Below are 16,609 nucleotides of genomic sequence, written 5' to 3'. Positions count from 1 at the left end.
CAATGTGTATGCGCGCACAATGCAAGTAATTGCCGCCATGTTTATTTGTTTACAATTTACAGCCACAGAAATGGAGGCTAACTGAAGAGAAGGCTAAAGAATAGTCCTTATATTCACAACTGAACAATAAGTCAACTGTTGCACAGAAGCGTCAGAAGTTCAGCCAAAATAATGCAACAAATAAAGTTACCTGTTGGCGCACTGTCTAAAATTCTTATGTCGTAAGCTCCAGAGCAGCGGTAGTTGGCAGCAGTCCCGTTATCCCAAACAACGACCACTTCTTCTGGACTTTCGAAACTCCTGACGGTGCCGACATGTCCCTCTCCACCGTCCTGCTTCCCCCACTTCCAGTCGGGTCCGCGGACCACTCTGGCTCCGACTCCTTCCATCATCGCCCGGTTGTTCCTGCCGGTGGTCATTTACGAAAAGAGCTCGCAACAAAAACGAACAATTCTTTTCACGTTAGCGAGTTATCGGGCTGTTAAGTGCACTGGGTAGGCAGACAGTTTCCAAGTGAGGTGAAAGCAAGTCCAGACAGGAAAGAAGCCGGAGAGAGAAAAAAAATCCACAAAAGCTAACCTGCTGGCTAACCCAAGGAGGGTCCTGGTGGATCCTTTACAAAAACTACAAGCTAACGTTATCTACAAATCAATACTTGCTGTGTGAAGGAAAATCTTAACAATTCAAAAACACTATTCAGCAAGAATATCTTCAGTTTGAAAACAACTACTCAGTTTTCACCTCCCCTTCAGTTCACACATTAAAGCCACCTCTTCAACTTAGCAAGCTAGCGAACACAATGCTACAAATAGCAATGCTAACAGTACAATTTCTCCTGGCTCCTCGTTACTGAGAGCGACTGTTCTTCATTTCGTGGCTGTTTATCCGTATCGTTACTTTTAAAAGTGCACAAAAAACATCCAACGGGTTCTCCTTTATGTGCTCCAGCCTGCTCCATGGGATCAAGTCAGAGTGTACGCGTCGCCATTATTCTCAATCATCGTTCGAGCCTCAGACGAGCAACAACTAGCTACGGAGATGCACGACGAAGCACGAAGACGAGAGCCGAGCGGAAGACCGCCCGGTTGTTGTGGAAATATAAAGAATGTCTTTGAAACACAGCTACAAGCTGTGATTATGCCATTCAGTGGTAAATATAATATACTATGTGTCATATACGTGTTCAAAAGTATCATTGTATCTGGGCCTATTTTAAAATATAACAAAGGGATAAAATTAATCTTCTTTTCGGTTCTAATCTAGCTGACACGCCAATAATTTTTTTAATTTTATTTTAGCAAAGAGAACATAAGGTTCCACTGTGACTTCGAGATATCTACATTCATTTACAATTTAGATGGATTTTTTTTTTTCTGTGTACAACATTATGAGTAACTTGACTCACTTCTCAAGATTACATGGCATGGGGAACAAAGCTTATCCGTTGTAGGCTACCTCAACATCATTTTCAAATTTCAAGTGCTTTCATCATCCAGTTAGTGACAACTGGTCCCCAACTGCTGTGTAACACGTCTTCTTCAACTCCCGTGTTCTTTAACATTGCCAAGATCTGATATTCTAATTAAAATAAAAGTATGGTATTTTTAAATTATGGTGCTACATATCACAAGGGCTAAAACATATATATTTTTCTATGTAATAAACCTGTGGATTTTCATAAATGCTTTAACATGTTAACTTAGACTATTAGGTTTTTTATGAAAATCTTAAAGAAGGGTATTATGTCAAATTAACATTTTTAGTTTTAACAGCATGTTATTCCCTCATCAAAAATGCTTTGAATGTTACTTTCATGCATGTTTGAGAAATTCTTGAATCTCCCCTTCAGCTATTCAGAGGTGCCCAAATGCTTTCTCTCACTAAGTGCTTTTGCCAGTTGAACTTTTATGTTCACTAAAAATGAAATATCCTTTAGTTGCTTCAAATCAGCCAATTAAACTTTCTCTTTCCTTGCAGACTATGATATTTTTATTGAAAATAACTCCCAGACTAAATAAGTCAGTCAGAAGACTAAACTTGCCTCCAAGTTGTATTTACTTCTCTTTTAATATACCAGAGGTCAAATGTAACTAAAAGAAACCCTTTGTGTGAGTCAAATTAAGCAGTGCTAACATTCAACTAAGTCAAGCAAATGAAGATGTAAATCTTTGTGATCCACTGATGGCTTGTTGGTGATGGGGTTGTTACAACCCCTCCCCAAGACCACTGGGGGCAAATTCTGGCACTGGGTGTAACACAAAAATCAGTAATCTAAACAGTTGATGTCAGTAGCAGAAGAAAGTTTATATTACAGTTCAGGTAAAACCTCAATTACCTGAATTGTAATTGAGGTTCCCTTTTTAACTATAGAATAATAAATAAATAAAAACACTTCCTCGAGGAGAACTGAAAAAGGTACAAAACCTGAAATCCCTGGCTAACCACAAACAGGAGAAAACAGTTAACAGCTAACACTGTGTTAGCTGTGAATAGAAACACGATACTTTAGTTAGACACATGATTCTTCACAATATGCTCACAGCAAAATCATTTCAGTCCCCATAAACAGTCACCAGCCAAGATCACTTCAGATCAAGGCCCAGGGTAAAAGAGACCTGACATTTCTGGCATGAAGCTCTTTATGGGGTGGCTGACGAGGTCCAACGCATTGCACCTGTGGCAGCCAGGCAGAACTGAAACACAAAGAGAGAGCTTTCTCATGAAAAGAACCCCAAGAGGTCAATGACTGTAACAGGGCTTAACTCAAAACATCCCCAAGTCAGTTTTTTCTTTGGGCCCCCTAATCTTGGGCAGGCTCTGACTGAAAGTCATAAATACGAATTTGATTATAAAATTATAATAATAAGCAAATAAAACAACTAATATGTTGAGTGAAATACTTAGACTTTATCTGAGAGGAATATATAAAACTTCTCATTACATTGTATCTTCTATGCACAGTTAACTTCTAAGGTTTCGGCACAAGACAACCCAGCCCCTGTTGTAATGTTGCCTCAAGGCCCTTTGGATTTCAACACGCACTCTGTTAATTAAATTACAGTGGATTACCACTCGCTGAAGCTGGAGCATTTGGCTCCCTTGTGAGCCTGCAAACACAGGGGCATTACTCGCTGTGTCATCAGTTTTAACTGTGTCCTACCACTATATTTAATCGATTCATTTATTTATTCATTTTCACTTTCAAAATCAAAAATATTTCTTAGGAATATTTAACCTAAATTCCACATAAAGCCAGAATTCTCACTCTCAGTCATATTTCTGACTCATTTGGTATTCAGGCCACAGGGGCTATGGTTGAAAATCTATGGATAAACAGAGTCATAAGTGTGAGTTATCAAATCAAAGACTACAGTTGAAACATGATATTTATATGCGCTGTATAGAGACCTGCATATCTTATTTGTTCTCGCTGTGTGGGAAGTCTCCCAAGTCTCACTTGGAAAGTGGAGATAATGACTTTTGATTGTTTATCCAAGCAAACCATGTGCAATTACTTTTCAACGTAGTGGTGCCTTAAACAGACACTTCTTAAGTAAAGTGTCTAAATAATAGTTTAAATAATAGTTTAAAATCAAAATGGTCTTTTTCTTTTGCTATTTAGAGGAAAACCATTAAAACTACAGAATCACACAATAATAATTTGTAACTGTCACATTCTGGAAGTATGTCACATATTTTTGAAGTAACGTCAATATAAAATATTAACGGTATAAATTATATTACATTTATATTATAACAATCACAATCAGATCAATTTGAACATTTGCACCCTCACTTTGTGGCCTGCAGGGGGAGACAGAGCAAATCTTGTCAGTGGTGTATGGCTGGTCGGTCAAAGAGCGCCACCTCTCGCTTGTCCATATATTCCACCCCTCCACTGCTCCCCTTGACCGTCTCCTTCACAGTTGGCTCGCAGGCAGACGCAGCTGAATCCCAACTGAGCTGGCCGCTGTCCTTGCTCCGAAAAAGACAAGAGCAACCTTGCAATGATCTCGCTGGACTTGAATTTCAACATTCTGACAAGGGACCTTTCACATTATTTGGAAAATCAAGTGAAAGTTGGGCTGTTCGGTTCGGGAGTGGGGTTGTCTCTGGTACTCGGCTTCAGCGCAGCTTACACCTGCTATTATTTAATTTCGGTAGCCAAGGTAAGTCGATGTTAGCGCGGCTTCTCACGTCAAACAGCTTGCGTGTGTTAAGGTGTGGGTAGCAGATGTGGATTTATCCTTGAGGAGCATCCTTCGGAGGCGAGGGATGAAAGCCGAGTGATGCGTTCACTGACCGCAGTTTCTGCCGGGAACTGCACATGTGGCGCCGAAAAAGACAAAATGCATTTTCCTTGTTCATAAACTCGTTGAACATATATGTATTAGCTCCTCAATAATGACTGATCGATGGCGAGACTAGCCGAGAAAGGCCGACTTTTCGCTGGAAACCACTGCTGTGTCGACAACGCTCACTCTGCTTCAAGGGTTTTATGTAACACATGCTGTTGCATTGACCCGGCAAGCTATGGATACTCACATTATAGATTTCATGCAATAGTCATAATAATCTGTTACACATGACCTTTAGGATAATAATAAACGTGCATGCGTATTGTGTAATAGTGGGTTGAAATGTAGCTGGTAAATGATGCATTTAGAGTTTAATTGTAAAATTGCTTAAAACTGATATTAGTGGCTTTTCCAATAATCTATGGGTATTTAAATCGAAGTGTAGCAATATGATTATGGATCATAAAAGACACATCATCTCATTTAATCCTAGTACATCACTAAAAGTATTTCTCCCTAACATCTCTTTTTTTGTGTGTTTACAGTCTCATTCAAATAATCAGTGATGGGAGATTTTAAAATGATAGGTAACCCAAGTAAATAAAAAATGATCAAAAAAAGCTGTCCAATAAAAATCCCGCTCCCCGTTGTTATTTTATGAAATAAATAAAAATGCGATTAACCAGATTTTTAGACTAGATCGTATTACAGCCTTACCTGTTGAATCATTCAATCACTAAACTGAACCTATCTGACAACAAGAAGTAGGCTCGTCCCGAACTGAGGAAATTCTAGAACAGACTAGAAGCAAAGCAACTAAAATCAGTCAATCAGGGAGGCGTGACACCTCAAAATGATCTTTTTCATTTAATCTTTTATTGCTGTATTATTAAGTAAATTTATTGTCTCGAGCTTTTTTAAAATAATTTTTTGAACAGTTTAAGCAACTTTTTAAACTGAATAAAATAACATTATTATTTAAGCTGATAATGTTGCTTGAATTATCAAATCAAATCAAATTTTACCTTCCAGCAACAAGTGCTTTACATCATAAAAACACAAAAATACAAAGTCATGGAACACGGTCAACAGTTTACAAGTAAATTTAAGGAAACTTAACTTCTCAGGGTCATTTAACTGACATTACTTTACATTAAAAGTTTATTTTGGGGTTTTACTAATGGTTTTCTCAATTTAAAATAACTACATATAAGTTTACACATGTGAGTTTTAATGATTGTTATCATTATTAATGCTTTTACCGTGGTCCGTTTCATACCGTGTTTTGTATAGTCAGCTTGGATTTGAGATTCTATAAATTCATCTTTTTATCCTTATTACATTATCTTAAAAATAAAATGATATTTTTGTTATACAGCAAAACTATTCCCTTTTATTTTACAGAAACCTCAACTTATTTCTGGCGGTAAGAAGTTCTACCAGTTTCTAAAGGAGCAATGTCCAGTCGTGTCAGAGACTTACTACCCCACATTTTGGTGCTGGGAGAGTCGCATTCAAACTCTGCTGAGACCTTTTGTTACAGCCAAACCTGGTGTTGTCTATAGAAAGTAAGTTCTTCTCCGTTATAAATTGTGTGCCACAGAATTTTTTGGCTGTGAATGTATTTTCAGTTTTTGGACTTAAATGTTTCAGGTCTGCAACAAATCTTGTGCTCTAATTTTGTTCACTTTACCTGCTGATATTGTTTCTTGTGAAAGCTGAAATCAAAACCCAGCTGAATGTAAGAGTTAGAGACAGTTTAATTTGTGTTAAAGGAAAACCATTCTGTAATTTATGGAAAATTGATGACATGTGATTTATTTAAAATGTATTTAAATGTGTTATTTTTGTTTGCCTACGTCAAGGTGGATTTTCTATACTTGCAATATAAAGCATATTTGTGTGAAATTTATTCTGCTCTAGTTCATCTTTGTGGTGATATGTGACAGTCCAATTATGACATATGGAGTCTTAAGTGTCAAGTTTAAAAAGTGTCATATGTTTTGTATAAAGGTAATGCTTGAGATTGGTCAGAAAAAAGAAAGAAAATCACATTTTACTGCTTTAAAGGATGGATTTAGGGACTCATAAATCTGCACAGCATTTTGTGTAGAGTAACTTAATCCCGGTTGAATCTGTGTTTGATCAAGATTTAATTCAAGTATTTTTGAATTGGTGTTATTTTGATCTAATATGGCCGTTTAGGTTTTACATTCTGGCAAAAAGAAATACACTTGGCAGTGACTGTTGATTTAATTGTAAATTTTACTTTCTATTTTAAATGTAACCTCCACTGCAGTCGGTCCCAAGGACATTCACACTGCCTGTACTTTGATGCTCTTTTTTTGTCAAGGTGACTGGTATTCCCTCAGTGCCCAAGGTATGTAGTCATACTAGTGCAGATCTCTGATATCAAGCTGGGTAAGAACAATGGTCACATTTGCTGTACTTAGAAAATTCCCTCTGGAAACAGCTGGACAACCTCCCCGGACTTTAATGAAATTATCCAAGGTTGACCCAAAGACGGCCAATGTGAAATCCATCCTATTTGTAGTAAGCTTTCTGGCTGAAATTTCACTCTCCTTGTTTTCTGATGGGAGGATTAGTGATGCACCTCCTCCCAATATGTGTGCAGGTTTCTGTGTCAATCCTTCTTCACTTTAAAGTCTTGCCTCAGGTTTATATTTCAGGACAGGTTCTGTAATTTCATGCCGATGCCTCCCCCAAAGGTTGGCCAAGTTTTTCACTGGCAGCACTGCATGGTTTTATGTCCACTGCAGTGTCTTAAAAGACTAGATCCTCATTCCAGGCTACAGCTGTAAAGTGCAGTAACTGAGTGGCCATAAGAAGCTAATGGTGCATTGTCCTGCTCTTTATCTGAACTGGCCACGTGTTGCAAAGTCCACTGAAAAGATGTTCATGAGACAAATAAGGCAGCTGTAAGTGAGCGCACTGCTCATATATCCAATTCCCCTCTGACTGTTGGCTCTGGAATGGATATAATGAAGTAATCAGTTTACCTGGAACTCGTCTGAAAGCTTAGATTGTGCAGAGGATGGAGTTAATCACCACTTTTCCACTAATTTGCACAATTTTCCATCACCATTGTTTGTGTGTTGTGGGCATGCTTCAGTTTCCCTAAACAATCAGGAAGTGAAAACGAGTACAGAAAATATATTTTTCCCAACTTTATTCTTCAATGTCTGAGAGTTGTATCAATTATCAGTTCATCTTTTTACCCATCCATCCATCCATCCATCTGGTCCCTGTTTTGTTTTGTATTTACACCTTAAATTTGACTTAAATGTGACTGAGTACTCTCCAAATTAGTCTGGAAAATAGTTTGAAATGAGAAGTTTGTATATTAGTGGACGAAAGATGCTGATACATACAAATGCTGATGCAAGGTCTCTTGCAGGAAGAGCCATTATGCTGAGTTGCTTCTCTCTCGTCTCTGCAGCGAGCTAATCAAGGCAGCAGATGGAGGACAGATATCTGTGGATTGGTTTGACAACGATGACAGCCTCTTTTATCCTGACCCCACCACCAGGCCCACAGTCCTGCTTCTTCCCGGCCTGACCGGCACCAGTCGAGAATCCTACATCTTGCACATGGTCCAGCAGAGCCGGGATCTAGGTTATAGGTGGGTGGTCTTGGCCAAACGCGCTGGCTGCGGTCCAGTGCTGAGCAGAGATTCAAAGACACTGAATCACGGGCTGCTGTTAAATCATCTGCTCTCTAGCCTGAATATTCTGCTGGCTTTCAACATTTCCATGCAGTTTTTCTTGATTTCTTCTCGATTTTTAAATGCATTAATCAGAAACAGGATCTGGTGCTACTTTAGGTAAAGTGCAGTAGCAAAGTGGGCAGGTCAGGCCTTTCTAAAGCTTTTCTTGTAAATAGCCAAACGTTGCAGGAGCTTGAAGAGTTGCATAGGGATGCAGTTTTTATCTTCACTTTGTTTTCTTCCCATCTCCAACAGCTTGTCTCTGTGTTCCCTGCACTCATTCTTTCACTGGCTTTGGGATGACATGGAGGAAGAGAGCCGGCGCACTCAGCATCTTCTACCCCTCACGGTTGTCCGTGTAGCTTAATTAATTACAGCTTATCCCTGTACAAGCTTTGCAGCTTAGCTCCGGCCAGCTTCCGTGTCTGTGCTGCAGAGTGTGTTTAAGCGCCCCTCCGTCGCTGCCCCGCCTCCTCCTTCCCAACGTGCTGTGTAGCTTCACAAATGCTGCTGACTTACACTGTTGAAAAACAGCAGGGCTGACTCTGACGCATGATATTTGACTAGGGAAATGTAGGGAGGAGAGATGCTAATGTTTTAATTTGTAGTACATGCTTTTTTGCACAGCTGGACCCTTTGTCTGAGCTCATCATATTCAGAATGGATTTTTATTTTATTTCTATAAAATAATTGATTCAAATGATGCTTTCCTTTTAAAAGTTGATGGTTTTTCCCATTATAAAGAGATGCAAACGTGGTTAATGTCTATAAATTCTAATTCTATAACCTAGGAAGAAATACTTTAGAACTTCCAATCTCTTTTTACACAGTTCTTGCCAAAATTGTCTTTTGCAAATTCTTCAAAGGGGGAAAGACAAGAGAACATGCAGTTTTAAGTAATAACAAAATAGGCGTTGACCCTCATAAGTCAGGACATGTCTGTAAGAATATAGCAACTCATCTGAGCAAGCTCATATATAAACCCTGAGCAGTGTTACAATGGTTAAAACAACTGTAATTGTGACAAATTAGGTGCTGGACAAAGACCAGAATTTATTCTCCAACCACACACCTCAGGGAGAAACATAGGAGATGTGACAATAAAGTTGTCAATAAAGTTCAATGTTAGAGAATTTTATCAAAGAGTGACATCTCATGGTCAACACTTCTCAATAAAAAACCATTTATGTTTAGACATGCTACCGGAGCTGCTAGCTCTATAATGAAATGTTTGAATTTACTGAGTAAATAAAGATGAGTTCATTTGTATATTGATAACATTTATGATAGTCTGATCATGTACAATTTATGAGGAAGCTGAAACCACAAAGATTCATGAAGCTATTTCTTGTTTTTCTCTTTGTATTACAGATGTGTGGTATTCAACAACAGAGGGGTTTCTGGTGAAACACTGCTGGTAAGAGGTCATGAGGTGTTTTGATTTTCAACATCTCATTCAGAATTAAAGCAATTTTTTACTTCCTTGGCTTATTACCCATAATGCAGATGCATTACAGGGCATTATGGTGAAACTGGTGTGGTTTAGTTTTCTGTGTCAGTGTCTCTAGATGTAAGAGAGTTCACAGGAAGACTGCAAATGCTGAGCACAGACAGCACAGTTTCACAGCAGGGATGAAGAGACTTACTTTATTTTAATGAAGATCCTTAGAAAAATAGCAGCGCTGAGCACTCTGACACCTGGCTTCATCTGAACTTTTACACTGAAGATATATTTAGCCGACAAAACAAAGCCTGAGTTGGATAGCACATTAACTGTTCGTGTGCAAATTCTTGCAGTAGAGTGGCGACATCTTGGTGATCTTGTCAAATTGCAACTGGACTGGGTTCCCAGCTAAACCTCAGTTGTATTTATATTACCTACAGAGGGTCAAAGATTGCTCTTTGTGGTCATAAATCAGAATCAGCTGATAGGATTTTTATGGTTCTGCTTGATTGTATTTTTTAATTCGCTTTCAGGATTCAGACATTGGAAAAATAATCAAATAATGGACCCAGTGTCATAGAGGTTGATGTGCTGTGGCTCAAACTGTTGTACTGCAGTTTGTCTAGAATGTTGTTGACTCAGCTGTATTTATACACAAAAAAGGAGTTGGACCCTGTTACCTTGGAACTGGATCAAGTAGTGGGAAAGGAGGAATGTTCTCCTTTGCTTCAGTTGGTATTTGTGCTAAAGACTATGGAATTGAAATAGTCTTGGTCCAGCTGTGAGTGTGTACAGTCACAATGAAAGCTCCCTATTGTTTGATATGGCCAGTAGTTCTGAATGACTCACTGTGTTCAGGATTTTCCTTCCACAAATACCCATTTTATAAAGGATTGTATGGTGCTAAAGATTATACGGTTGCATTAAGTATTTAGTTGTTATATTTAGATTGTCCTTAAAGTTGCAGTAAATTTTAAAATTGTATTTATAGTATTTTAATATTTCAATTAACTCTGGCCGGATATTTGAGTATACTTCTTATCAGATTTGGTAGATGTCATTTGAATTTATTGCTCTCCTGCCACTGACTGCTTGAAAGGAACTATACTGCATGTATTCGATTGTTCTTGATGAGTTATTTTATCAGTTCCTAATCATTTTAAGAGTTAAGAAGAAAAATAGTAGTGGAGGAAAAGCCACAGGTCTCTCCTTGAATTCTAATTGCGGAGGCCTTTAAAAGCTGAACAGCATCCTGAGAAAGTGTCCTTGTTAAATGGACACCATCAGCCAACTGGCTGGTTTTAAATATTAAGTAACCAGCTCTCACTGATAGCACTGTTTGGGGGGCTGAACTACTTTTTTTCAGAGGACACAGTTATTCTTATGTAGCTTTCAACTAAATGATAATGGCTGAAATTTGTTAATATTGGTGATAAAAGTCATTCATAAAAGTCATTATAAATAAGAGATGTAAGAGCTAAAACATATAATCTGCTTACTTATACATAGTGGAAAATCAGCTTTCTGTTTTGGGTCTGCTTTGAGATGTGTCACATGCTGAGAAAAACATAAACATGAGGAAATTTCTACACAGATCTTCACATATTTTAGTTTAGTAAATTCTCTGCTATATATTTCCCTTGAGGACTTAATCAGCAAAAAGAACTGGACATGCAACAAGCAAAATTTGAAAGGCTAAAGGAAAAAAAACCTGGAGTTTTAAGCTTTGCCAGCACATTTCTGTGCTGGCAAAGCTTAAAAACTCCAGGTTTTTTTTTTTATAGTTCCTTTCATATTAAAAATTGAGAGACACAAATGTATTTTCGTAGGATAAATATTAAACTAGCTGTTTCTCTGCCCCTGAGTCCTCATAGTGAATCTCCAGTGTAACATATTCATGCACAGCTAAGGAAAAGTGCTTGTACTTGCAACTGACGAGTCTGGATTTTTTTTTTTCTCATCTCAGTTGATGCTGTTTGAAAACAGAGCTTGTTATGTGATGTTTTCAAACGAGGAAAGCTGCTGAGATTCTAATCAGACTTGAGCATTTGTTAAAGCTGTGGCTTGGAGCGCGTGCAACTTGCCAGCAGCCATCAAGTTCAGCATGACATGACTGTTAGCTATATTAATGGAGCAATTGAAGCTGACGGCAGTCAGTGATTATTTGAGTAACAAACAAGAAATGAAAGAACTGGAGCAGCTCTTAAAAATATATCCCTTATCTACTTCATAGCTCTAATGAGAGAAGAGCAGGTCCAACAGCTATAAAACACTAAAGTGTTCAATAGTAAAATATTCTGTTGTGTTGGTATTGCTCTACTTGCCCGATGAAAGAAAAGTCCAAAAAGATCATGTACTTGTAGACTCATGTTCTACAAGTACATGAATCAGTACTTTGTAGAACCACACTTAGCTGCAGTCACAACTATAAGTCTTTCTACCAGCCCCATTCACAACGAGAGAGCAAATTTTATGCCCATTCCTTTCTGGAAATATATATCTTGTATCTGTGGCTGTATGTCTGGGGTCTTTGCCCTGCCTAAATAGAAAATTCTGCTCCAATTTAAAGTCTTTTACAGCCTCTTACCAGGTTTATCAGAATATTGCCTTTTGTTTTGGATCCTTCTTCCTTAGATCGTTTTTCTTAGATCTCTGGAATGTTTGTCCTGCAGATGGAGAAGCAGACCTTTGACTCGGTCACCTTTCTGTCCATTCCAGACCCCGAGGACCTACTGCGCTGCTAACACAGAAGATCTGGAGACTGTTATTGATCACATCCAGAAAACCTATGAAGTGGCTCCAATGATGGCTGCTGGTGTATCCATGGGAGGGTAAAAAAACATTTAAACACTGGTAGAAAGGAAAAAACTGTTCCAGTGATGATTTTTGGACACTTTAGTGCTTTAAATTGTTTGTCTCAGTGTTTAGTGCTGCGTGGCAATGCTAATCACTAATCCCATAAATTGAGGGATTGGTTTGAAATAGAATCCCTGTTTTCCTTCAGATCTCACTCTTTCTACATCCAGGATGATGCTGGCCAACTATTTGGGTCGTAAGGGCCGGAAAACCTGCCTGAAAGGGGTCATAGTCTTCTCAGCAGGCTGGGATGTGTTTGAGTGCACCGCATCACTGGAAAAACCCCTAGACCGTTTCCTCTTCAACTCCTACCTCACCAGCTGCCTACAAGCTTCTGTGCACAGGTCAGTCGGGGCCAGAGCAGGATTAACACAAGCCATTAACACGCTGCAGAAATGCTGCTCCCAAAATACTCTCACAAACAAGCATTTTCAAATGTTTGGCTGTATAAAAAATATTACATATTATACTAACCTCTGAAAAACATTAACTGACCCTGCAAATCATTTACAGCCATAATTGTGGCATTGTTGTGATTAGAGTGAGTAGATGGTAAATAGGTTCATGGGGGAAAAAATTATTCAACAAAAAATTACTTAAAGTAACAAGAAGGACACCGGGAGCAGGGACAAATGGTGACCAGGTAGATGAGTGAGTGGAGCTTTTAAAACAGAGAAGCTTGATTATTAACAATGAACAGGTGGCTAATTACTAACAGGATGCAGATGAGAAAATGGACCTCCAGTAGGTGGCGGTAATGCATTTAAATGTTTATTGCCAACTGCCATTAAGAAGAAGAAGATCTAACTGGTCTGAAGATCGACAGAAGCAAGGTTGGTTCAGTCAAAGTAAGAACAGCTAAGGCAAAGGAAAAACGGTGACTCCCAACATGTCAGAAATGTCTCCACAGACATCCTTTCTATTCCACTTCTGAATTTTTATCACAAATTTCTGACAGTGTTGACGGTTTTTTGCTCCATAAACTCCCTGCTTAGTCCTCTTACATTTATGTTCACAAATTTAATTGGAGAGATTTTGTCTTTGTTTTCCCAATTTTAACATGTTTCAACATGAAGGAATAAAAAATATCTTAAACAATTATCAGACTTTTTGCCATTTTTCTATGAAATAAACCCATTTAATCTTGTCTTTGGTGTAAAATGAACTTAGAATCATTTTGTAACTTTTAGATAAAACTGGTATTAGCTCGGTGGAGGTAGTGACAGTATGACTGATGTTCCTCCCTGCAGACACAGACCGGTGCTTGAAAAGTGCTACGACATTGACCATGTCATGAAGGTAGGACCATGTCTGTCATGTTAAATCATTTGGAGCCATTTCTGAAACAAAGGCCAAACTGAGTAGTTTTACTGGCTTTGTACAGGCAAAGACTATCCGAGAGTTTGATGAGAGGTTCACCTCCATCATGTTCGGATATCCTACTAACGACGACTACTACCGCGATGCCAGTCCTGTGCACAAGCTGAAATCTGTGCAGGTGCCAATGCTGTGTCTGAACGCTGCTGATGACGTCTTTTCTCCATCACACGGTGAGCTACAATAGTTGATTGCGCGATTACACATAAATAGATATGGGTTGGTGTAGGTGTGATATGCACCTGATGGTAGCATTACCCAACATCCCAACAATGGCAATTGTGTTAATCAGACTCACATGAACTGAAACTGGTAGAATCACATCATGTGGAACCACAGAAAAGAGGGAATTGAATCCATTGTAACTGTTTGCAGCCATTCCAGTGGATGCAGTGAAGCAGAACCCTAACTTGGCCTTGCTTATAACCTGCCATGGAGGCCACATTGGCTTCCTGGAGGGTCTGTGGCCACGACAGAGCACTTATATGGACCGAGTCTTCAAGCAGTTCGCAAAGGCCGTCATTGAAGAAGGCGGCCGACTTAAAGACCTCTCCTGATAAGACAATTTAGAGTGGTCCTCTCGTTTTATCATTGTCCTCCATGTTTTTTCCACTACGTTCCATCGTTTTCTTCTTCCATTTTCACCCTTTTTATTGTTCATTCCCAGCTCTCTATAATTCCTTCCTTCCTTAACACCAAATGTTATTCATCTTTATTTTTGTATGCTTCCTTGCCTTGTCTTGATGCTATCTTTGCCTTACATTGATTTGTTCTATTCCTCCCACTGCCACAAGCAAAAAAAAAAAAAAACAACATAATTTTTTCTTATTTAAAGGGCATATTATTAAATGCAGTACTTCTGCTGCATTTGACATTCAGATCATTTTTAGGCGTAGCTGCTCATGTCAGTGCTGAAAAGATTTAATATTTCTTATATTGCTCAACCTAAGAATATGGTGGTAACCCTGTGCTATTTATTTTTTTGCCCATCAAGTTAACTCTAGTACTGTTTCACTTATGTAACCTTACGTAGTTTTTAGCACTTACATCAGTAGGATTGTAGCCCTCAGGGATTTTATTTATTTTTCTGTCTCATTCCAACCGTTTCTTGTGAAATGTCATTTTTATCAACATGTTCTCCTTTGTTTTGCATCGTACTCCACCTTTTAAAAGTAGATGTTAATTAGCTGTTAACAGAACATAATGTTGTTTCTTTTGAGTTCTAACTGGAGGCGTGTATTATGCTTGTGTGCTTTCTTTCAGAGAGGTCAGAAAGTTGATTCCATGTCCTATTAAATGTGAAGTTGCTGTTGGGAGACATTTAGCTATGAGGACTGAAAGCATCAACGTTAGTTCAGAAAAAAAACAGTTTTTTTTTTTTTATGAGAGTTAAAATAAATTTTAAAAAAATTGTTTTTCTAAATATATCCTGTGACTCCACCTGTTTTATCTCGGTCCATGCACATTCATTTCTTTGTGGGGTTTTTTCTTAATATTTTGGCATATTAGAACTATATATAAACTGAAGGGTACAGATTGTTCTGGAAAAAGTCCAAAAGCTAAAAATGTTTTTAATTGATACAATTTTGGAGCCATTTCTGTACCTTGATCTTTCTATTCCGTTCCTTTTTTTGTTTGTTTGTTTTTTAGGTTCTGTTACACGTTTTCTGTAAAGATTATGATAAAAGACACATGTTTAAACCCAAAGAGACCAAGGAGAGTTAACCCTTTGCTTTCAGTTTGCAGGCTAATTGACAGCTGGCTGTAGCTTCACATTTAAAAAAAAAAAAACATGCAGTGTACCTCTGACAATGACAATCTACTGATGTGATTTTGTTTCATCTGTGGATATTCTACATGCACTTTTATTTCAAGTTTTTTTAGTTTCACGCACACCAAATAGTTTTACAAATGGAGAATATGGAGAAAATTTGATCCATGATGCGGAATGTAAAGTTGCAGTATTTAGTTGGTACTATCATGCCTCTAACTGTCTAACGTAAGGCACTTATTTCATCAGAGCCATGACAGTGAAAATCCTAAAGGCTCAACAGAGCAGAGTGCGAATGCCATGAAGTTTATTTTGTGAAAATGGTTATTTCTGTGACTCTACGGACGCTTTATACAGCCTGAGTTAAATGAAGTAAAATGTGAGGATGTGGTTTTCACATTGGCTGTCTGAAGTGGTGTTTGCTGCTTTACAGCATGTGTAGCTTGTATTGTTTCCAGTCATTTTTGCCCCACTTTGCCAACAATGATCAACGGACTGGCTGCCATTAATGAGTTGGCATGGGGGAACTGAACAATTATGACTAGAGGCCAGAATTTCAGTAAGAAAATGCATGAAAACAAATTGACTACAAAATTCCAGTTGAATTTTACTCTTCAGTTGTTTGGCAAAATTAGCACGTGTTTCTTCATCATCACGTCCTGTAACTGTAGCATTGAAGGCAAGTTTGTTTTTTTCTTTTTCATTTATGCTGCATTTGATTTTGTACGGCACACAACAGACATCAAGAAAACACTTGTTTAAACTGTGCAGCAATAAGATTTTAAATATAAAATCTGCCTATAGCATAAGTACTACTGTATCGACATGATCATCATTAGTGTATTATGCTGTATTTATTGAATTATTAAACAAAGTCTAGGTCGATTTGCCTCCTGCTTCCTGTGCTTTTGATTGCTGAAAGTGTTTTCTCTGCAATATGAGTGGGAATCTTTCTGTGGTGGAATATAAACAATATCCATGCATCATTCACAATTACAAAGTTACAAATTTCCTCTCTTTTTCAAATAGGCCATCTCAAACTGATACTGAGAGCAAGGCATTTGACAGTCTACCATTGGAGTGGCTTTACTGCAGCATCAGTGTGCGACTGCAGGGTCTCGCATCACAACATTAGC

General features: G+C 38.2%; 2 protein-coding genes across 5 annotated transcripts in view; one reads left to right on the top strand and one right to left on the bottom strand.

Annotated features, from left to right (window-relative positions):
- The window catches only part of mib1 (MIB E3 ubiquitin protein ligase 1), a 56,754-nt gene extending 55,662 nt beyond the window's left edge, over positions 1–1,092 (bottom strand). For all 4 annotated transcript variants that reach the window (XM_055033699.1, XM_055033700.1, XM_055033701.1 and 1 more), the window contains exon 1: positions 191–1,092. In XM_055033699.1, the coding sequence (XP_054889674.1) occupies positions 191–419 (229 nt within the window). In that variant the 5' untranslated portion in view covers positions 420–1,092. The remainder of the gene's footprint in view (positions 1–190) is intronic.
- Positions 1,093–3,824: 2,732 nt separating this feature from the next.
- Positions 3,825–16,358, top strand: abhd3 (abhydrolase domain containing 3, phospholipase). The gene is made up of 9 exons (XM_055033719.1): positions 3,825–4,169; positions 5,703–5,866; positions 7,759–7,941; positions 9,397–9,442; positions 12,188–12,300; positions 12,496–12,669; positions 13,576–13,624; positions 13,710–13,875; positions 14,078–16,358. Exons 1-9 carry the CDS (start codon positions 4,008–4,010, stop codon positions 14,257–14,259), a joined length of 1,239 nt encoding a protein of 412 aa, XP_054889694.1. The 5' UTR covers positions 3,825–4,007; the 3' UTR covers positions 14,260–16,358.
- Positions 16,359–16,609: the final 251 nt, after the last annotated feature.

This window comes from Poeciliopsis prolifica, unplaced genomic scaffold, assembly GCF_027474105.1.
Source record: "Poeciliopsis prolifica strain line A6 unplaced genomic scaffold, Auburn_PproV2 SCAFFOLD008, whole genome shotgun sequence".
In the NCBI taxonomy this organism is placed as follows: Eukaryota; Metazoa; Chordata; class Actinopteri; order Cyprinodontiformes; family Poeciliidae; genus Poeciliopsis; species Poeciliopsis prolifica.
Note: the sequence above shows the minus strand (reverse complement) of the source record. Positions and strands in the feature narration are given on the sequence as shown.

What these genes read in the sequence shown, in the direction of transcription:
- abhd3 (XM_055033719.1), top strand. Translation starts at nt 4,008, where the DNA reads ATGATCTCGCTGGACTTGAATTTCAACATTCTGACAAGGGACCTTTCA. An exon ending in CCTGGTGTTGTCTATAGAAA is followed by an intron (nt 5,867 to 7,758) that starts GTAAGTTCTTCT and finishes TCGTCTCTGCAG; the next exon opens with CGAGCTAATCAAGGCAGCAG. An exon ending in TTTCTGGTGAAACACTGCTG is followed by an intron (nt 9,443 to 12,187) that starts GTAAGAGGTCAT and finishes TGTCCATTCCAG; the next exon opens with ACCCCGAGGACCTACTGCGC.